We start from the raw sequence: 23,930 nt of genomic DNA on the forward strand, positions 1-23,930 counted from the left end.
AGGTGACTTTTCCTTTGATCCCATATATTGTCAAAGTACAGGTGAAGCTGAAAAGACAGAAAGCCACTGGGTTACAGCTCTTGAGAAACCCAATGACAGATTATAGAGCAGCATGTCCCAGGAAGGGGCCCTCATTAAAGGGTGACAGTAGCAGTCACAGGACAGAGCCATAAACTGGACTGAGACCTTTGAAGGTATATGACTAGGTCACCATATAAATATGTTGCTAACTGCATGATTTTTATCCTTCTTAGAGCTGCATAGTATTCTTTAAAGATACGAAACAAGATAGCAAGAAAGTTTTAAAGGCAATATGATGGGAAAACAGATCCACGCAATTGAGTAGAGGGGATGCATGGGATAGTCTTAATACTATTAGGGGTAGGGTTGAGGGGTCCTTGGGAGAGGGAGCGTGTTCACTGTAATAGTTGTGGCATTGGAATTATGTGTATGAGAAATAATTAATAGCATTCAAAATTACAGAAAATCATGTAAATAATTAAAAATAAAGAGAGGGAAGGATCTATTGATCTTTAACACCAGATAATCTACAATGATCAAAAACACAAAAACAATAATCCACAAGAAAAGCAAAAATAAAATAAACCAAAACCTTAGTAGATCCTGAGGTATAGGGGCAATGAGCTCCCAGGCATCACCACATTTCATTATTAGATTAAAAGCCTAATTTTCAACAATAAGGCAAACAATTCACAAAGAGATAGCTTATGTTTCCTTCATAGCAAAGACAAGCACGTATCAAAACTATACTTGAGAAAAGCATCATTACTAATTTAAAAAGGCCCTCCCGTTGATCATCGATTTGCTCGAGCGGGCCCAGTAACGTCTCCATTGGAGACTTTGTTGTTACTGTGTCTGGCATATCGAATACTCTCGGTAGCTTGCCGGGCTCTCCGAGAGGGGCGGAGGAATCGAACTCGGGTCGGCCATGTTGGCCGCGTGCAAGGCAAACGCCCTACCCGCTGTGCTATCGCTCCAGATTACTAATTTAGTAAACAGAAACTTGAAAATAATTATCTGGAAGGCATTTAAAAGACAAAAAGAAAGATATTATCAAATGGATAAAGTGAAGAAGTTATGTCTAAACCAAATGAAAATAGAAATATTTATAAAAATCTACAAAGAAAGCTGAAAGTATAATAAAGAAACAAAAAGTCTACAGAGGGACATCCTCAAAGGCAAATTTGAGCAGGCAGTCTTCTAAACAGACATAAAACTAAGTCTTCTCAACAGACTGGAAAATTAAGAAATGAACAAATAAATAGAACATGCATTACAAAAAACAAAGTGTGAAAAAAAATAAACAACTGAGAGACTTTGGGGATGCCTTCCAGTAGTCTAACATATCAATTGTGGGGGTTTCCAAAGAAGTTAGGAAAAACAGGGAAGGAACTTGAGGAGGTATTGAGAAGAGATAATTGTTAAAAACTTGATAGAGCAGGGACATTAATATAAACATAATATTTTTTGTTTGTTTGTTTGGGTCTATACTTGGTTTTCATGGTGCATTCACAGTTTGGTGCTCAGGAGTCACTTCTGAGCACTCTTGGAAGTGCTCAGAATATCATCTGATGTTAGATATTGAACCCAATGATACAGCATGCAAAGCACACATGTCAGCCCGCTGAGCTATTTCTGGCTAAATATAAAATGGTAATGAACTATAAGCAAGATAAACTCCAAGACGTGCACTAAGATAACACATAACCTTAATGTTAAAAAAAAGCCCCGAAATTTTGAAAGATGTAAGAGGGAAGTAATCTGTAGTTTAAGAATTATAAGGAATCTTTAATAATAGGAACAACAAATTTCTCGTCAGAAACTTGAAGGCCAAATGGTGGTGAGGTTACATATTCAATATGTCTAAAGAAGAGTTGTCAATACATACTACATCCAAAACTTTCAAGAGTGAGGGGCTGAAGTAATAGTAGTATTGTAGGTAGGGTGCGTGTCTTGAACATATCTGACCCAGGTTAGATCCCCAGCATCCCACATGGTCCCCAGGCCAGTACCAGCACCAGGAATGATCCCCGAGCTCAGAGCCAGGAGTAATTCTGAGAGCTTCTTGGTGTGTCTCAAAAACAAACATACAAACAAACAAAAACAGAAACAAACAAACAGAAATCCAAGAGTGAATGTACAATTAAGATATATCCAGGTAAATAAAAAATAAAAGATGAGATAATTCATTACCACTTAACCTGGCCCTCCCTCAAATACTAATAGGATATTTCTTGATTGAAATTAAATGATTATAGTAATTAAAAGCTGTAGAAAGAAAGATTTTCGTGAAGGTGAACATATGTAAAATTATAAAAGCTAGCATGATTTATAACCTTGGTCTGAAACACCTCTTTTTGTTTTCTACAGTATATTTCAGCAATGACAAAGAACATTTTTTGAAAGAATATACAGAAGATGAAATGAGAAAACAATTCAGAATTTCTGAGCTGGAAGGCACTAAGAGCTTGTGTTATTCCAAACCTTGCTTTTAAGATAAAGGTGAAGACAAAAAACCAAAAATCAATGGCAAGATTACATCCTGGATCTTCGAATATCCAGTTTAATACTTCTATTAGCGTCATGTTAGCCTCTCATGCGGAAGCTGAAAAATATGGTCTGATCAGGCTTCCTGAGAATAGGGAATCATTAAATCATCATTGCTATAAAGAAATAATGTGTTCAGTTAGTGTTTCCCTTATATTTCAATCAAAATAGTTCCTTATCTCCTGATATCTGTAGCAACCATCCTGCATAGGCATACCAATGAAAGTGCCCATCATCTTATCACTAAAATCATTTGGAGACAATCAGCTTATTTCAAGCAACAAAGTCAAGAGCATTAGCATTAGACTGGTACCTCTGTTCTAGTTGAAAGCTATGACTTATTTGCAAAGTGAATCTGAGTTAGTGATAGCCTGAAAATATCATTTCCAAGTTTTTCTCAAATGCAATTACAAACGAATTCACAGAACGATCAGCAAATGTATAATCTATTGTGGTATAAGTTTACCTACAGAGCAAAATAATTTATTTCACGATATTATTGAACAATAAATTGACCACCTACACAAACACATCTTTTCTTGTGTATAAAATTAATTATTGGATTCCCACAGCTGATTACTCCCATTTGCCTCTGCCCTAGCATTAAACAACATTTTGGAGAGTAAAATTTTTTTTTTTTATTAGTGAAACAGCATGAGGTACAGTTGCAGACTTACAAACTTTCGTGCTTGGGTTTCAGTTATACGATGATTGAGTACCCATCCCTTCACCAGTGCCCATTCTCCACCACCAATGAACCCAGTAGCCCTCCAACTGTCCCACCCCAACCCCTCCCACCCCACCCCTCCTTTGTCGCAGGGCATTCCCTTTTGCTCTCTCTTTCCTGTAGGTTGTTGTGGTTTGCAATAGAGGTATTGAGTGGCCATTCTGTTTGGTCTAGAATCTACATTCGGCACGCATCTCGCATCTCGAGCGCGTCCCCCAAACACCATTTACTTGATATGCCAAACACAGTAACAACAAAGTCTCCAATGGAGACGTTACTGGGCCCGCTCGAGCAAATCGAAGAACAACGAGAGGACCGTGACCATGACCATCCCTTCTCTATCTGAGCTGCCTTTTCCCCCAGCATGTGCTGCATTCCAAGCTGTGGAGCAGAACTCTTGGTACTTATATCAACTATTCTTGGGTGTTCATCTCCCATTCTGTTACTTAATATTCCCCAAATGCGTACAAACTTTCTACGTCTGTCCCTCTCTCTCTGACTCATTTCACTTAGCATGATACTTTCCATGTATAATCACTTGTACGCAAATTTCATGACTTCATCTTTTCTAACAGCTGCTTAGTATTCCATTGTGTAGATGTACCAAAGTTCCTTTAACCAGTCATCGTGTTTTTTCAGGCACTCATGTTTTTTCCCAGATTTTGGCTATGGTGAACACTGCAGCAATGAACATAGAAGTGCAGATGTCATTTCAACTGTAATTTTTTTTTTGCCTCTCTGAGATATATTCCCAGGAGTGGTATTGCTGGGTCAAATGGGAGCTCAATTTCTAATTTTTTTGAGAATCGTCCATACTGTTTTCCAAAAGGGCTGAACCAGTCGGCATTCCCACCAGCAGTGAAGAAGAGTCCCTTTCTCCCCACATCTGCGTCAACACCGGTTGCTTTTGTTCTTTTGGATGTGGGCCAGTCTCTGTGGTGTGGGATGATATCTCATTGTTGTTTTGATCTGCATCTCCCCGATGATTAGTGATGTAGAGCATTTTCTTATGTGCCTTTTAGCCATTTGGAGTTCTTCATTGACAAACTTTCTGTTCATTTCATAACCCCATTTTTTGATGGGGTTTGATGTTTTCTCCTTGTGGCGTTCAACCAGGGTTTTGCATATCCTTGATATCAACCCCTTTTTGGATGGGTATTGGGTGAATATCCTTTCCCATTATGTAGATTGTCTTTGTATTTTGGTCACTGTATCTTTTGTGGTTCAGAAGCTTCTTAATTTGAAGTAGTTCCATTTGTTTATCTACATTTCCACTTGGTTGGTCAGTGGCACGTCATCTTTGAAGATACCATTAGAGCCTCAATATTGTGGAGGATTTTACTGATCTTGTCTTCAATGCATGTTGTGGATTGTGGTCTGATGTTGAGCTTTTTTATCCATTTTGATCTGACTTTTGTGCACCCATGTTAGGTCGAGTCTAAGCAAAATTTTTTGCATGTGGTTGTTCAGTTATGCCAGCACCATTTGTTGAAGAGACTTTCCTTGTTCCACTTCACATTTCTTGCTCCCTTATCAAAGATTAGTTGTTCATACATTTGGGGTTGTGGGTACAGATATTCCACCCTGATTCATGGATCTACGGCTCTGCCTTTGTTTCAGTACCATGCTGTTTTGTTGGGCTGGAGCGATGGCACAGTGGTAGGGCGTTTTCCTTGCATACAGCCAATATGGCTGAGTTTGATTCCTCCTCCCCTCTCGGAGAGCCCGGAAAGCTACCGAGAGTATCTCGCCCGCAACAGCAAAGCATGGCAAGGTCCTCGTGACATATTCTATATGCCAAACACAGTAACAAGTGTCACAATGGAGACATTAGTGGGCCCGCTCGAGCAAATCGATGAACAACGGGAGGACCCTGACCGTGACCGCTGTTTTGTTATTGCTTTGTATTAGAGCTCGAGGTTGGGGAGGGTGAAGGGTGATGCCTCCCATCGTCTTTCTCCCAAGAATTTCTTTAGCTATTTGTGGGCATTTGTTGTTCCAAATGAATTTAAGGAGTGCTTGATCCATTTCTTTGAAAAATCTCATGGGTATCCTTATAGGTATTGCATTGATTCTGTATAGTGCCTTGGGGAGTATAGCCATTTTGACAATGTTAATTCTTCCTATCCATGAGCAGGGGGTATGTTTCCAATTCCTCATGTCCTCTTTTATTTCGTAAAGTAGCATTTTGTAGTTTTTTTGTAGAGGTCCTTTACCTCCTTTAGTTAACCTGATTCAAAGGTACTTGATTTTCTGGGGCACTGCTTTGATTGTGAATGGGATTGCTTTTTTCTTTTCTTTCCTCAGTCTCATTATTTGCATATAGAAAGGCCATGGATTTTTGGGTATTGATTTTATAGCCTGCGACTTTACTGTACAACTCTATTTGTTTCTAGGAGTTTCTTGGTAGAGGCTTTAGGATTCTCTGGATATATTATCTTATCATCTGAGAATAATGAGAGCTTGATTTCTTCCTTTCCTATCTGGATGCCCTTAATATCTTTTTCTTGCCTAACTGCTATTGCAAGTACTTCCAGTACTATATTGAACAGAAGTGGTGATAGTGGGCATCCTTGTCTTCTCCATGATCTTATAGGGAAGACCCTTAGTTTTTCCCCATTGAGGATAATGTTTGCCATACGTTTGTCGTGATGGCTTTGACTATCTTGAGGAAAGTTCCTTCCACACCCATTTTGGTGAAAGTTCTCATCATAAACAGGTGTTGGATCTTGTCCAATGTTTTCTCTGGACTGCATCTATTGATATGAATATGGTTTTTATCTTTACTTTTGTTGATACTATGGATTATGCTGATTGATTTCTGAATGTTAAACCATCCTTGCATCCCCACAATAAATCCCACTTGGTCATAGTGTATGATACTTTTAATGAGTTGTTGAATTCTTTTTGCTATTATTTTGTTGAGGATCTTTGCATTCATGTTCATCAGATATTGGCCTGTAATTTTTTTGGTTAGTGGTGTCTTTGTTTGCTTTTGGTATTAGGGAGATATGTGCCTCATAGAAAATATTTAGGATATTTCCTGTTTTTTCAATTTCCTGGAAAAGTTTGAGGAGAACTGGCAACCGGTCTTGGAAGTATTCACTAGTGAATCCATATGGGACTGGGATTTTATCTTATTTTTGGGAAGACTTTTGATTACAGTTTCAATTTCCTTGATATTAATGGGTCTGTTCAGGTATTCCAAGTTTTCTTGGGTCAGTCTTGGGAGATTATAGGAATCCAGGAATTTATCCATTTCTTCTAGGTTCTCTTGTTTCGTAGCATACAGACTCTCAAAGTAGTCTCCTTTGGCCAGGTTTGTGTTCCTTTTGTTGGTCTTTTTCTAAGATCTTGAGCTGTGAAGTCAAGTTATCTATGTAGGCCCTTTCTTCCTTTCTGAGGAATGCTTGCAAAGCTATAAATTTCCTCTTAACATGGCCTTGCCTGTGTCCCATAGGTTCTGGTAGCTTGTGTCTGCATTCTCATTTGTTTCCAGGCATCTTTTGATTTCTTCCTTGACTTCCTTCCTGATCCGCTCATTGTTCAACTTGGGGTTGTTCAATCTCCAGGTGTTTGATTTGGTTCTCTACGTCTGTATGATTCGCTTCTATCTTTCCCACATCTTGGTCTGAAAAGATAGTTGATGCAATTTATATCTTCTTAATTTTATTGAGGTATGTTTTGTGACCCAGCACAAAGTCTGTTTTAGAAAATGTTCTGGGCGCACTGGAAAAGAATGTTTATTCTTTCTTTTTGGGATGATAAGACCTGTATAGGTCTATTAGCCCTCTCTCTTCCATTTCTTCCTTCAAAGCCAGTGTTTCCTTGCTCAGTTTTATTCTTGTTGATTGACCCAGAGGTGATAAGGCAATATTGAAGTCTCCGACTACTATTGTATTGTTAGCAATATTCTCCTTAAAATCTGTTAGCAGTTGTTTTTAGTATTTAGCTGGCCCCACATTAGGTACATATACATTTAAGAGTGTGATTTCTTCTTGTTGTACATGTCCCTTGAGAAATAGTAAATGGCCTTCAATGTCCCTTCTAATCTTTTTAAACATGAAATCTATGTTGTTGGATACTGGTATGGTTACTCCAGCATTTTTGAGGGAGTTTTTTTTTTTTTTTTTGCTTTCAGGACTGTTTTTCATCCTTTAACTTTGAGTCTGTGTTTGCTCTGTCTGTTCAGCTGAGTTTCTTGTAGGCAGCAGAATGTTGGTGTCAGTTTCTGGATCTATTTTGAGACTCTGTTTCTCTTAATTGGTGCATTTATACCACTGACACTCAGAGAGATTATTGTCATGGGGTATTGTGACATCTTTCTGTAAGGGTTTGTTGTGCTTATGGGTGTTTTCCTTCTTCAATTACAGGAGCCATTTTAGTCCTTCTTTTAGGTTTGGTTTTGAGTCTATGGAGTTCCTGAGTTTTTTTTAATCTATAAAACAGTGTACCATTCCATCGACTTTGAGTGAGAGATTAGCTGGATAAAGTATTCTTGGTGAGGTATTCATTTCATTGAGTTTTTTCACTATACCGCACCATTGTCTCTGGGCTTGGAGGGTTTCCTCTGCTAGGTATGCCATAAATTTAAGAGGTGCTCCTTTGTACGTAATTTCCTTCTTTGACCTTGCTCCTTATTGTATTGTGTTTCTATCCATGGCATCCATCATTCTGACTATGATATACCTCGGAGTGTTTTTTATTAGGGTCTCTTTTAGCTGGCACCCCTTTGGCTCCTTGGACCCTGATATCTGCATTCTCTAACTCTGGGAACTTTTCAACAATGATTTCTTTAACTGTGGCTTTTTCCCTGGAGCTGTCTCCCTGCCCTTCTGGTACTCCAATGATTCTAATGTTTCTCTAGGAGTCATCCTCTAGCTCTCTGATTCACCTTAGAGCTATTTTGAGGTCTTTTCCCATGTTGTTGCCTATACAATTTCTCCTGCTCATCTTCAAGATCACTAATTCTGTCTTCAGCTGTAGTCATTCTACTGCTGAGAGCACCCACTGAGTTTTTAATTTTATCTACCTAGTCCTTTATTTGTGACATTTCTTTTTGTAACTTTCTTGTTTCTGCTCTCATTTCTTCCTCTACTTTCTCAGCTATCTGTTCCACTGATTCTTCATATCTTCCTTTAATTTTCTGGATGTCTGCTCCAGTGATTCTTTGAATTCCTTGAACATGCTCAGAATTTCATCTCGGAATTCTTTACCAGAGAGATCAAATTTGTGGGTAACCGCTATTGAGTATTCGGGACTCTTTACTTCATCGTCTCCTCGTAGTGGAGATTTCTGTTGTTTCCTCATGCTGTAGTGGTTGTACAGAGGTAAATATATGCAATACCTCACGAATTTGCATGTCATCCTTGTGCAGGGGCCATGCTGATCTTCTCAGTATTGTTCCAATTTTAGTGCATGTGCTGCCGAAGTGAGCACTAAATTCACTTTCAAGCATGATCCTTTTCTTACTTTTGCTCTTCACCATTCACTCATTCCTCTATACTTCTTCATTTTTTGCCTCTTTCTATCTCATCTGATGCATATCTGTCCATTTTAAAAAATCTTTAAATACTTTTTGTTCACTTTCCAAATCTTCTTTTAGTCTTGATTTTCTTGAGGCCTACCAGTGATTGCAGTAAGTTTAGAAAGCTCATTAACTAATTTCCTTAATGCCTTTACGTGGCAGGTACATTAACCTAAACATATGTACTCGACTGCCTCAATTCTAGAGACCCTAGTGGCTCTTTTGGTCAATAGCTGTATTGTGTTGCTCCCTATCATTCCTAATTAAATGCACACCACTCCTGATTTCTGCCGAAGATGAAATACAGTTCCTTGGCAAATTTTCAATCTTACTGATCTTTCCCCTCTTAATGATCAGTTTTATTCATTTATCCAATTTAAAAAATTGTGGCTTTGGCACACGTGCCTCAGGCTAATAGAGCACAATTAAACACATTCAAGGCGATACAGAAAATGTGGGGATTATATAATTAATCAGTTTTAAGTAGTATAAAAATTGCTACTTTAAAAAGCAAAACACTGGCAGGGGGAAAGGGATACTTTGAAGAACGTGAAAGCATTTCAACTGCTGTTTTTCCCCCTGCATTATGTTTTCATATATACAGGCTACATTGTAACAGTGTGTATTTCTTTGTGACACTACTTTTTCCCTCAGTGTCCTGGCTACCTCACTAGGTATCCTGTTTAAGCACACAAAAGAGCAGCTGATACAGAATTTATGTGAATGCCCTTAAGAAATCCAGGTACATTTTAATCTTCTTGGAGTTATATGGTTACTACATTTGTAAATTAGTATGTTGGTATATCAGGGTGGTGATGGAAACTCTATGGTGGATTCTAGGTTTTTTTTTCAGTTAAGATTTTTTTCTTTCTTTTTGGGTCACACCAAGTGATGCTCAGGGGTTACTCCTGGCTCTGATCTCAAGGAATTAATCCTGGCAGTGCTGGGGGAAACATGGGATTCTAGGTTTCAAACTAGAGTCGGCGGGTGCAAGGAAAATGCCCTACCCAAAGAACTATTTCTCTGGCCCCTTAGTTAAGTTTTTATACGGGCCCACCACATACTCCTGTACTTTTCCTTTTAATTGAGAAAGACTAGTCAATGGAAGACCACATTACATTCATTTTCATGTGGCTGAAAGATAAATGGAGTCAGCAAACTCAGGTTCCATAGTGAAGGCAGTATCCTGTAGAACAATGTCTAACTAGTCTACCATACCGCAGATCAGTGCTCTTGATCTCATTGAAATAATCATCCCAAGTGCTCACCTGACCCCTCCAACCATCCTCCCCCTGTGTTAAGCTTCCTACTGAAGACCGGGTCCTAGCTTCTGTTGTCTTTGGGCATTTGCCTTTCCCCTGCTCGGTGCCTTTATATCCTGCATATAAGAGAGATTATTTTGTGTCAGTCCTTTCCTCCTAACTTCACTGAGCATGATATGGTACACACCCATCCATGAAGCAGCAAATTGCATGATTTCGTCTTTTCTTAGAACCAAGTGCTATTCCATTATGTGCATAAACGTGAGTTCCTCCATCCAATCATCTATCCTTGGACACTGGGTTGCTTCCGGATTCAGGATGCTGTAAATAGTGCTGCAATGAACAAATCATAGCAAATGCCTTTTCTGAATAGAATTTCGGGTCTCTTGGGTTTTAACAGTCTATTCATTCTCAGTGGTTCTGATGGAGATAGTAAATTCCAAATTTGTTTAAATCGTTTCAGTCAACTCCATCTTACACAGAAACACTGGAATCACTTGTGTATTGAAAAACAAAAACCCACAAGCTTCTGAATATCTGTCAGCCTTTTAACAATATCCAATAAACTTCTACTGGTCAGTTCCATTTAGTTCTCCTTGAATTCCAGAACCACCAACTCAACTTTTCTAAACTTTCATTTTTAGAATTTTTTAGTGACTTACATTGAACAAGTGAACTTGAGTACATGGCCCTGAATTTATTCTATGAATGTAAATTCTTAGTTAATAATGTCACTTCGATTTGCAAAATAAGCAATCCAATTAAGAAACCTAAGGAAATGTCTGAAATCTTTCATCCTCAATAATTCTAATTAATTTTACCTGTGATTTTTCTCTTGCCTGGCTACAATGATCTCAATTCTCACTAATATTGTTTTAATATTATCTTGACAGTTGTTTATAAAGCATGATTCCTAAATAGACTGTGACTCTCCAGTCCTTCATCTTTTCAATCTTACCACGATCTCAAAATATCTAGCTTCCAAAATAAAATGTCTGTGCATATTTAAATTTAATAATTTTCAAGTATTCATGATTGCTTTACATAGTAGAGTTAAAATTGTCATAAATGATTCTTTTGAAATTGCACCATTGTTTTGTTTCCTGCCCCCGTGCCTGGCTATTCCTCGCCGAAGCTCCTTGGAGGGGAGCGGGTTGAGCTTTCCTCCCCGCCCTGACCAGGGCCCCAGCAGCCGAAGACCTCCAGGACCAGCCACCACCATGCTGAGACTACTCTCCGCACACCTGAAGGTGCCAGCAGAGGGACAAAGCCACGTGGGTTCCGGGGCCGAGATCTCCAAGCCTACACGGATTGGAGTCGAGCATCCTCCACCCAGATCCTCCAATTCCAGTAGGCGGGGGTCACACCCACCAACTGGCCCCCTGGCGCCATGTAATCCCATCAGTGGCCAAGACTCAGAAACTATAAAAACCAGCTCCCGGAACATCTTATTATGACATCTCATTCCTACTTTGACAAACTGGCAGGCTACCGAATGTAGCCTGCCCACAGGGCAGAGTCTGGCAAACTCCCCGTGGCGTCCCCAATATGCCAAATACCAGTAACAATGATGGGTCTCATTCTCCTAAAGAGCCTTGAATATAATCTCAGGGCTTGGATGAAGGAGACGTTACTGGGGCCTGCTCGAGGCAATCAACGAATAACACTATGATTTGTGTGATTTATGATTTGTTTTGTTTGTTGTATCTCTTCCAGGCCTTATTGTCCAAATGACACACCAAGCAGAATCAATTGCCATCTTTCTAGTTATATCAGGCTGTTTACCATTAAAAATTCCTTACTTTCTCTAATTCTTTATTTTAATTTGATTAATTTACTTTGGACTGGGGAGCGATAGCACAGCAGGTAGGGCGTTCGCCTTACAAGCGGCCAACATGGCTGACCCAGGTTCGATTCCTCCATTCCTCTCGGAGAGCCCGGCAAGCTACCGAGAGTATTCGATATGCCAAACACAGTAACAACAAAGTCTCCAATGGAGACGTTACTGGGCCCGCTCGAGCAAATCGACGATCAACGGGAGGGCCTTTACTTTTTTTTACCTTTACCTTACTTTGGACTGGAGCGATAGCATAGCAGGTAGGGCATTCGCCTTGCCAGTGTTTAATTCCTCCGTAGTTCGTGGAGAGCCCGACAAGCTACTGAGAATATCCAGCCTGCACGGCAGAGCCTGGCAAACTCCCCATGGCATATTCAATATGCAAAAACAATAAGAAGTCTCATAATAGAGACGTTACCGGTGCCCGATTGAGCAAATCAATGAACAACGGGACGACAGTGCTACAGTGCTACAGGGCTAATTTACTTTGGTTTTTATATAAGGCACATGTGATGTTGCTGGTGTGAGTGGTGGCACAGACCATGTCCAGAGAAGCTGCTGTTGTGGTGTGACCTGAGTTTAGTGGCTATGGTGTGGTCCTCAGCCGTGTGGTGCTCAGGAGTTTCAAGAGTCAACTCAGTAATGATAAGGGGTCAGGCATGCAGAGCCATAGACAAACCAAGGACCTCTCACAATCTAGGCACGTGCTTTTTCACTCAAACTATATTCCTGATCACTACCTTCAGAATTTCCATTGTCCATATGCCCAGATTTATTTTTATTTTTGTTCCCCCCCGAAAACAATTTAATTGTTTACTAGGTAATCAAGATGCAAATTAGAGCTAAGGCTTAAGTAGTTTTTTTCTGTTCTTTTGTGACATCACTTAATCACTTAATCACTTAATACCCGTTATTCATCGATTTATTCGAGCGGGTGCCAGTAACGTCTCCATTCATCCCGGTTGCGTGCTAGCGTAGCCCAATGGTATCTGTTTGTTCTAGGAACATGCAGAGTCTCAAACCGATCATTTAGGGTCTTGACGAAGAAGTCTGACCATCTTATAGGTGGGCGTCCACGTGATCTTTTGATGTCCCGTGGAATCCAATCAGTAATGGCTCTAGTCCAGCGGTTGTCTGTAAACCTCATTACGTGTCCAGCCCATCTGATTTTTGATGTCTTGGCAAATGAGACAGCGTCCCTGATTCTTGAGTGTTGACGAAGATCAGAACTCCGGATTCTATCTCTCATTTGAGTGAATCGTGATATTCCAAGCATAGTTCTTTCGATTCCTCTTTGAGAGACCCGAATAGTGTTCTCATCCTGTTTTCGTAGGGTCCAGGTCTCTGAGGCATATGTTAATGCAGGACATTTGTGACATCATTGGAATTAAAAATTCCTTTCCTTTCATCTATGAGAGTTTGTGCATATCTCTACTATATTGTTGATTACATTGTTTTAGTTCATTTTTGTACCTTAATTGTGTAGGTATTTGAGTATATTTTTTAAAAGGTCTTTACATTCATCTTTGTATTCCTCAGATATTCTGTGATACCTGTCATATAGTTGGATTTTTGTATTAACTTAACCTCAGGACTTTTTTTTATGAATAAGGCATGTAATTTTCAGACAAATGCTGGCAGATAGATGTAGGAAATATTGGGAAAGAATTTTAATTAGTCTACTATGAGAATGGTTTAACCTAATTTTATGCTATAAATTTATCTTACTTCTCCTAATGCCTAACACTTTATACTCAAAAGCACTCTGCCCATTCATTCTAGAAATGCTTCCCATTCATATATGATTATTTTATCAAACAAATTATTAATAATATTTAATGAACCTGATTTTGAAATGGAACTTTTATTGTGTAGGTATGAAAATAAAATTTCTGCATTTTTTAATGACTTCTCTTGCTTTAGAATAATGTGTGCTTCTTTTGAAAGACCTCATGTAAAAATTATTTGCATCAAGATTCCTCTCAAATAAAAAAAGGAAAGAACGAGATGAGAATTCTGGTTCATCAAGAAATTAGATGAAATTTTCTTTGGAACACATAAAATATATTTTAAAAATCTCCTAGGGTTTACCAACAAGTAGATGACAATAATGCATGTTCCAGTTCTTCAGATTAAATTTTTCAAAGGGGAAATTGTGGGTAAAATGATGAAAAACAGGTTTATGTTTTCAACTACAATTCTTTCTATAATGACTTTGTTATAAATTGTAGATTATAGATTTATATGGATTGACCCTACTATAACTGCAGATATAGATACAGACATATCTTATAAATCTTAACAAACAGAAAGGAATACAAACTCAATTTATACATCTGGAGGGAATTATACTTGAGAGGGGCAATAAACAATATAGTATTTTAAAACTAATGTATACGCAGAAATTTACCAGTTGTGGGGGGTGTGGTTGAGCCACCCCTAACAGTGCTCATGGCTTACTCATAGTACTGTGTTCAGGAGTCATTCCTCACTATGTTTGGGGAACCCTATGCCCTGCTAGGGATTGAACTGGGTTTAGCAGTAGGCAAGACCAGCATCTGTACTTCCTGCACTATCTCTCCAGCTCCTGAAATTTATCATTTCTTTTCAGGCTTAGTTTCAGACAATATGGTGCAGTAGATATAACTGGGAAATTCAATACATAATGATTGAGATCTTTCGAATGATGATCATTATGTGAAACGGATAATCAATAAATATGCTTTTACATACTTACATAAATGTCAGTTGAGAAAGTAAATATTGAATGTTTAGCAATAAATTATAAATATATTTTAAAATGCAAACACACATCTACAAATTTGGTTGAGATGCCCAAGTACAGATGTACATTTAATCACACGGGTGCATATAACTGTGCATGTAAATGTATGGACTGTGATTACTTATAATACAGTTTTCTTTGGAACATGACCAAGAAACAATATTGTTTCTATATTTGCTTTCACAAGATTTAAAAACCAAGAAAACAAAATCTGTTATTTATCTATAATATTACCAGCATACTTTCAAAATTATTTACTTTTGTGTTCACTCTTCAATTTTATCATAAATTCACATTTTCTTCCTGAATAGAAAAGATATAGCTTTTGAAGGTAAAGCCTAGTCTGACATTTACTGGAGATGCTGTTTATTATTTCTGAATTTTATTTTATCAATTGTTAAAAAAATAAAGCTAACAAATTATCTATCATGTTATTGTGCTTATTAAATGAGATAAAATATAGAAAATATAGTGAATAAACATTTGCTCCTTGCCCTCTATCCATGATTGTAATTATTTATGTGTGATTATTTTTTAAGTATAGTGGGCTATTACAAATTTTGGTTCACTGATCTAATGCTGGGCGCTTAGAATGCCTACCTATCACAAATGTCTAAGCATGCCATTTAAAAATATTTATCCTGATGAATATGTTTTATTCTGTTCAAGATATCTTTTTAACTTAAATTTATGTTCTAAATGTTATTCTCCAAGTCACTGTTAACTAAATCCAAGGTGGATAACATACACTTTATTATTACATCTATTCGAAAGCAAGAATGTACTGTTATTAAAAAGTGAATGGACAATCCATACATTATTTTCATCCTGCCAATTTATAGTTTGAAACTTAGGGTCACCAAAATATTAAAAAAATTACTCTAATTATATTTGCTTATAGAATTATATTCTATAATGTTTACTATAGTTTTATAATCGTACTTTAAGACTCATATAGTTTTATATGAAAATAATGATCTTCAAGGACTCAATTTCTATGTTATAGAAATGAGTAAAAAATCATTAATTAAGATCAATAAACTTTCACTAATTTGTAACTTCATATGCATTTATTTTACTAAAGTTGTAGATTGATTTCAAAATCACATCCGTGCACTTTGTAAAGTGTGAAAACCATGTTCCAAATTAACATCTACTTCTTACTGGAGTCTAATAAATCTTGATTCACTCTAAAATCTCTAAAATAAAAAAAGGCTGCGGTAACGTGTTTAAGAAATCTGGTAAAATTTCTTTTTTAGCTAAAATTCATGGAGCTTTCTGTCCTCCACTTGTGTTTGTCTTTTCCTACATGTATCTAAACAATTTGGTGAGATGACAAGTCGATTAGTTTCTGGGAGCGTTTTCCGCGTCATGGTTTAAGTGCCAGGAGGTACTCACAGCTGACATGATGAGTTCTCCCCCCAGGTTCTGAATCTCAGCTTTGACTTGACTGCAGATTTTCAGTTGGTGAGAGTAGAACTTAATCTGTTCCAGGTAGGCCAACAAGTCTTGTTTGCATGATGGGTCTGGACACTGAGTATTTATAAAAGACAAAAAGGGAAATAGTCAGAACTATAATTCAATAGTCTGAATGAGTAAATAATGACTTTTCCAGTACTCTATATGCAAAGAATATTATTTTACAAAACCTCATTTCTCAGACCAAGCCCATGTCAACTCTGATGAACTCTATCAGTAGAGAAGTTCACTTAAGTATTAATTTCAAGACTTCACAAAGATGAAGAAAATGTTGGGGCTGGAGCGATAGTACAGCCGGTAGGGTGTTTGCCTTGCACGCAGCCGGCCTGGGTTTGATTCCCAGCATCCCATATGGTGCCCTGAGCACCGCTAGGGGTATTTCCTGAGTGCAGAGCCAGGAGTAAGCCCTGTGCATTGTCAGGTGTGACCCAAAAAGCTAAAAAAAAAAAGATGAAGGAAATGTTAAAGACTTTTCCAAACATTAAAATGTAGGAATATAAACTAATTACCTTTGAATTATTAGCAGCCATTCGTCAGATTACATTTGTAGGCAAGTCTAAAGAGATATTCTAGAAATTTTTTATTTCCTGCAGTTAGAGTTGCTTTTAAAATACTCGTTAAGACCCACGGTCTCCATTGTCTCTCCTTTGTTATTTATAGAGACATAAAGAAATCAGTGACAAATTCAATAGTCTGAATGAGTAAATAATGAAATAATTTCATTATTTACTTTCAGCATGAAATAATCTTAATATTTCAGTCAAAAGTAATCACTTCCATCTTGGATAACCGCTGTGGGTCTACGTTTAGGAAAAAATAAATAACATATGTGTTTTATATATTAAGGTTCCTCATCAAAGTTCATTTCCTCTACTATATTAACTTCTGTACCTTCTACTATATTAACTTAACTACCTTTCTCAGGAAAGCTTCAAATTTCATCATAGCATGCTATATTTAGTACTTAAAATAGGTGCTCTTTCATCTATGTAACTATGACAAAATTAAAAAACCTCAGTAAGGTAAAAGGTAAAGGTAAAGGCCCTCCCGTTGATCGTCGATTTGCTCGAGCGGGCCCAGTAACGTCTCCATTGGAGACTTTGTTGTTACTGTGTTTGGCATATCGAATACTCTCGGTAGCTTGCCGGGCTCTCCGGCAAAAAACCTCAGTAACTTTATTTAATTTAAAAAATATCCCCATAATGATATCAAAAGTTGGATAATTATTTAGACATTGAGTAATTATTAGAGCATTAATTACAAGAAAAAATCTGCAAACAGAGGGGCCAAAGTAATATTTGAGTGGTTACGGCACTTGGATCAGTGCAGCCACCCTGTGTTCAATCGTAGTAACCCATAGGGTTCCCTGAGCTCCACCAGGAGTGACACCTGAGTACAGAGCCAGGATTAGGCACTGAGCACTACTGGGTGTAAACTAAAACCCTCCTGATAAAGAAATACAAAATAAAATATACTAGGTAATAAATGATAAAACTATAAATACTCATACTTTATCATATTTACATGTAGTAAAACTAGAATATACCTTTTTATAAGTATATTATGATTATAAAGAATATTTTAATCATAATGGCCATGCTGTGAGATGCAAATTAAGAAGTAGAATGAAAGACCAGAAATAATTCAATGTATTTCTGGTTTGACTTAGTAATTCAGCTCCAGCACAGCAGGTAGGGCATTTACCTTGCACACAGCCAAGCCAGGTTTGATTCCTTTGTCCCTCTCGGGGAGCCAGGCAAGCTATTGAGAGCATCCCGCCATCAAGGCAGAGCCTGGCAAGCTTCCCGTGGCATATTTGACATGTCAAAAACAGTAATAGCAAGTCTCACAATGGAGAAGTCACTAGTGCCCGCTTGAGCAAATTGATAAAAATGGGAGGACTGTGCAGTGCTACAGTGCTAGTTAGAAATGACCTAGACTTACTATCCTTCATCTTTGCAAATAAAACTTTATATGGCTCTAGATTATGTGGAAAAGTGAGAATGTGATCTCTGAGTCAAAGTTAATCAATAATGGTCAGATAGAAACAATATAAATATATTATTTTGCTATATATACATGGACATATAAAAATGTAGACACATGATAATTAGTCAGAGGGGCCATAAGAAATCATGTTAAAGAAGATGGATGTTAGAATAATTATTCAACTTTCAAGAAAATAAACTTGTAATTAATTAAGAAGAGTCTAAAGGAGTAGAGAGAGAAAAAGAGAGAGACAAGAGAAGGCAAAAGGAATAGAGTCTGAAGGAGAGAAAAGATAAAGGATACCTCAATTCACAGAAGAGAAATTAGATATTTAGAAACGTACCAAGATTTGAAAGCTTATATTATAGTCTGTATATGGATCCCATATTAAATTATTTGATTCTTAGCCAATAACCAGTGTTGCAGTAATCCAACTTAAAACAAATTAGTTTTTTTTTTTTTTTTTGCTTTTTGGGTCATACCCGGCAATGCTCAGGAGTTAGTCCTGCCTCTGCACTCAGGAATTACTTCTGGTGGTGCCTGGTGGACCATATGGGATGCTGGGAATCAAACCCGGATCGGCCGTTTGCAAGACAAATGCTCTAATCACTGTGCTATTGATTCAGCCCCCCAAATGAGTAGTTTTGAGGAAATTCTCTTAAGGCTATTCTACACGAGTTCAGATATAATGAGGGAGATAAAATTGATATTTAACATTTATTATTATTATTGTAATATGTAATAACAATAATAAATGTATGAGATGGTCAGACTTCTTCATCAAGACCCTGAACGATCGGTTTGAGGCTCTTTGTGTTCCTAGAATGAGCAGATGTCATTGGGCTACGCTAGCACACAAAAGGGATGAATGGAGATGTTACTGGTGCCCACTTGAGCAAATCGATGAGTAATCAAGTGATCAAGTGATCAAGTGAGTGTAATGTGTACTTCTCCTTCTCCAGCTGGCATACTAAACCCATCAATCTAAGTCTAGGAATGCACTTATACTATTTGATAAACTTAGTTTAATAGAATTGCCTTCTATATTTTTACATAAAGGTGATATGTAAAGGTAACTATGTTTATATGTGTAGAATATCCATCGACTCAGGTGTCTTACAAATTCCCTGTTTTTTTTTAAGATAGTAGGCATTTATGAGAACATGTGTTAAGTTTTTTTTCTGTGAATATTTTATAAACTGAAGTTTTATAATATTGGAGAATTCAGTTGAGTCAAGTTGATGGTGTGTTCACCTAAGGAGTATCCTTACATTAAAACCAGCTTTTACAGAATGAATATATAAAAAGAACATATAGTTTAGCAGTGATAGAAAAATAATGAAAAAATATCCCAGTTTTAATTTTAAGGGTGAATTAGCAAATTGAGTACTTTAAGAGACCTGTATTTCACAAGCTTGACTATATTTTGCTTATATTGGAGTATAAACTTTATTTAAGACACATTTAAAATGACTTTAGCAATTATAGCCAACAGTTAAATTTCTGCTAAGCTGGCAAAGTTTGTTAACGAAAAATATGAAGTGTCATTTTGAATTTCTAGAACAGAAATTTCAGGCAATTTATGATGACAAAAGCACTCGGTCCTTGACCTTTTCCTTCCCCTGGTGCTCATTTCTTCCCCTGTACTCTAAACCAGAGGTTGTCTCATTTCACCTTCTTCAGAGTCACAGATCAATGATCCCATCATTTTTTTTTTTTTGCACTTTTAACGTCTTTTTTTCTGTCTCTGAAACTAATATAGTGGAAATGGTTCGGAGTCAACAAAATGGAGTAAGAGGTGGTGAAGACTTCTGTGTTGAGTGTGAATAAAAGTAAAACTCTTTCTCAATCCTGTAATTCCATCCCATTTTTATTCTGTGCCTTAAAAAAAAATAAGGCTGGGCCAGAATGATAGTACAGCTCATAGAGCAATTGCCTTATACTTGGCCCATCCACCTTTGACCCCAGTACCAAACGTTCCTCTGAGCCCCACCAGGAGTGATACCTAAACACAGAGCCAGGAGCAAGCCTTGAGCACTACTCAGTGTGTCCCCAACAAAACAAATCGAAAAAAATAAAATATAAGGTTTCCCTGTGGTATTCTTCTTTTTTTTGTAGGACTTTTGTTTGTTTGCTTTCCTTAGAAAGTAGTTAGGATGCCCAGAAACAACTTCTCCCCTCCAAGTACTAGCCAGACCAGACCCTGCTTAGCTTCCAAGATGACACAAGATCAGACATATTAAGGGTCATATGGTCATAAGGCACATGGCCATCGACCGGAGAATTGTTTGAATGTACATGGGCTCATTGTGCTAGTTGTTCAGCTCAAGCCAACAACAAATTGCTGCTCTCAAGCACCAACAGCCAGAAGAGGAGGTGGATGGGGGCCTGGGAATAGAACCAGCTAGTGGCCAGCACCTGTGAGTCATGCGGTCCAATCCTTTGTGATCTCTCCCAACTCTGAAAATGACATCTCATTTTCACCTTCTTCTTGAATAATGTTACAGATTGGTAGGGTTTCGTCTATCACTTACCAATTATAAATGATTAAATTTTTCTACTTCTTTCTCAGAAGATCTATATACCTACTAAACAGCTAACATGTAATTCTCCATTATTTCCTACTCCACTTTATGATGAAACAATCTCCTCCTTTTATTGACTTTCCTCTGAAGAGCTCAGTTTCTTTATTCCTAAGTGCTAAAATTTGTCAGCTATTAATCTGAAATAGTTTCTCATCTGGGAATATCACCATGCTTTTAATTTGTTTTATTCTTCCATATATATATATAAAATACATAAGATATAGTGTATTGAATTAATATGCAATATAATATATTATATACTATATACAATGTCTATGCATTTCATATATATCAGTGTTCTTTAGCAAATTTAAATTTGGAAAAAACAGAGAAGGGTATTTAGGGATGCATCACTGTCTTGAGTGATGTTCACATTCATGGAAGATAAAGATAAGTGATGGCCTGACTGACGTAAGATTTTCCTTTAGAAAATTATTTGTGCATATTTAAATGCAAAGGCTTGGTTCCATTAGAACTATATGATATTCAAATTATGCCATACTTTCCTATTTCAACAAAAATTATTTTTATTTTAAGATATTCTTATTTATTGATTGGGTTTGGGGCCAAACCCAGAGGTCCCCAGGCTTTCAAGGATCACTCCTGGTGGTGCTGTGGAACCTGGGTGGGACTGAGCAAGAAAAACACTTTACCTGCTTTACTATTGCTTCATGTACAAGAGCACTACACTGTAGCACCGTCGCACTGTTCTCCAGTTGTTCATTGATTTGCTTGAGCGGACACTAGTAACATCTCCATTGTGAGACTTGTTACTGTTTTGGGCATAATAATTGAGGTTTGGTTTTAGTTTAAACTTATTTGGGGCATACAGTTAATGGAAACTGTTATCAGTAACAGACATTCTGAACACTAATATTAAGTAGAGACAAAGGGGTTCTTTTTGTACTGAAATAAACCTACAAAAATGGTTTTCTCTGTATACAGAATAAGGATAGAGAAAGGACTGTGGAAAGGTAACTAAGGTAAATTTTAATTTCTTAGAGTTTTTGTTAAAGACAGTCATCCATGCAAGTCATATTTTTCTCATCCTCTTCTATAGGAAATAAATCATTTCCCCTATACCCTAGAATACCCTCTTATTGTCTAGTTCTCGCTCTTGGAGAACCCGGCAGGCTACCAAGAGTATCCTGCCTTCACAGCAGAGCCAGGCAAGCTCCCCATGGCGTATTCTATGTGCCAAAAGAGTAACAATGGTGGGTCTTATGCTAAAATCTCAGGGCTAGGACAAATGGAGATGTTACTGGTGCCTGCTCTAGAAAATCGATGAACAACGGGATGACAGTGATACAGTGATACCCAAGAAGAACATGTATATTTGTTTACTGGAGAAATAGTGATAGATACTTGAGTATTACATAAACCTAAATATATCACTGCATCACTGTCATCCCGTTGTTCATTGATTTCCTCAAGCAGGCACCAGTAACGTCTCCATTCGTCCTAGTCCTGAGATTTTAGCAACTGTCACATTGGAGGCTTTTTCAGGGTCAGGGGAATATACAACTGCATTTAAATGATTTAAAACATTGTTTCAATAGGAAAATGTGAAAGGTCCAGTGAAGAGGGGAAGTCGTAAATATGGTGTTTTTAAACAAAAGACCCTTACTTCAAAGATATATACAGATAGAGTATTTCACAATCTATCTAATTCTACTTAATTCCTGAGGACCTGCTATGCATTTGGTTTGAAAAAAGTAGGAGTCTATTATTCTGAATAATACATCTAAGTAGGTTTAATATCTCTGCTAACTGATATTTTAGGAGATAATAGGACCAAAATGCATATATCATTACTGCATATACTTAAGGATTCTATAGTTTGGGAGTGCTGACTACTAGGCAGTGTTCGTGGAGAGGGAGAGATTCTTGGCTAATCAGGCTCAGGATTCAATGCCTGAAAGGGAAGTGCTGTTTGGGCCTGAAGATTCAGTGCTGTTAGGGCAGTGGCTAGGGATTGCCTGGGCCTCCCCAGAAGTGCTCAGGTACCATCAGTACTGCATCCAGTGCCGATTGTGTGTTGTGCAGGAGTCAGAACTAGGGTTGACCTGATTCACACATAACACCTTAACTTCTTTGCTATTTCTCAGGGTCCATGAATTATATTCTTAAAATGCAGGTTAGTATTGAAAAAATGAATGCTTTAGAAGTTTCTATTTAGTACAGTTTTATTTCAAAAACGTTTTGACTCTCATAATATCTATCAGCAGGGTAGCAATTCAAATGTTAGTATAAATTATACTTGAAATATAAGTATAAATTATACTTGTAGACTGTTCTGTTCAGAGTTGAGTGCATTGCATATGATTTGACTAACAATTTTTCAACTTATTTTTTAAATGTCATCTTTTCTTGAATTATATTTACTTCATAGTTAACACTGAAAATTTAATTCAATTTATAGTTATATTAGCTGGGAGAACTCAGATGATAATAGGGATATTCTATGCTTTGACAAAAATTCAGTGAAAAGATATTAGGTTACACAAACACTTTAGAAAATTCACTGGATATTTCAATTGATTATAATGACCAGTGTTAATATTTGCTTCCTTCATACACTAAATTTCTTATTTTAGTTCTAAAAACTACCAAATTTTCCCTCTTCCTGGAAATCATCTTATATGATGTCAATTTATTTTTCTTTTTCTTTTTTCTTTCCTCTGGGATAAATTATTTCTGCAACTAATAAAGATTTTTCTTTATTGTTCTATTTTATGAAGTGATATCCTGTTCATGTAATAGAATAGTTGATAACATGATAAATTAGTTCAGAGGAATAGAAGAGAAAGGGAAAGAGTTTAGAATCTTAGATTTTTAATAAAGATAGTTTTAAAACTTGCTATTATCTTGATTCATGGGTCAACTGTTTAAGGAATGAAGGAATGTGCTAGCTAACAATATCCTGTCCACTAAAAATATGCAACATAATAGAAATATACTGTTTACTTAAATTACACAAAAGTTAAACAATACAGGCTTAGTAGGGCATATAATATACAATACACATTATGTCAAGACAATTCTAAAACCCAAGAAAGCAGGTGCAGATTATCCCTGGATCAACATGTAGCCCCCTGGATCCCGCCACACACAAAAAGAAATGAATTAAAAAAAATAAAAAAGATTTAAAAAATAATTAGTAAATAGGGG

The 23,930-nt window shown here is 37.1% G+C and overlaps 1 protein-coding gene and 1 non-coding gene across 2 annotated transcripts in view; both read right to left on the bottom strand.

Annotated features, from left to right (window-relative positions):
* CTNNA3 (catenin alpha 3) overlaps nt 1–23,930 on the bottom strand; it is a 1,757,578-nt gene that overhangs the window by 32,026 nt on the left and 1,701,622 nt on the right. The window contains exon 17 of the mRNA XM_056113567.1: nt 16,105–16,239. Coding sequence (XP_055969542.1) covers nt 16,105–16,239 — 135 coding nt within the window. The remainder of the gene's footprint in view (nt 1–16,104; nt 16,240–23,930) is intronic.
* LOC130022755 (U6 spliceosomal RNA) lies at nt 8,628–8,734 on the bottom strand. Its single transcript, XR_008792294.1, has one exon. It is a non-coding gene; the product is annotated as a U6 spliceosomal RNA (small nuclear RNA).

Source organism: Sorex fumeus, unplaced genomic scaffold (assembly GCF_029834395.1).
Source record: "Sorex fumeus unplaced genomic scaffold, SorFum_2.1 ptg000020l, whole genome shotgun sequence".
NCBI lineage: Eukaryota > Metazoa > Chordata > Mammalia > Eulipotyphla > Soricidae > Sorex > Sorex fumeus.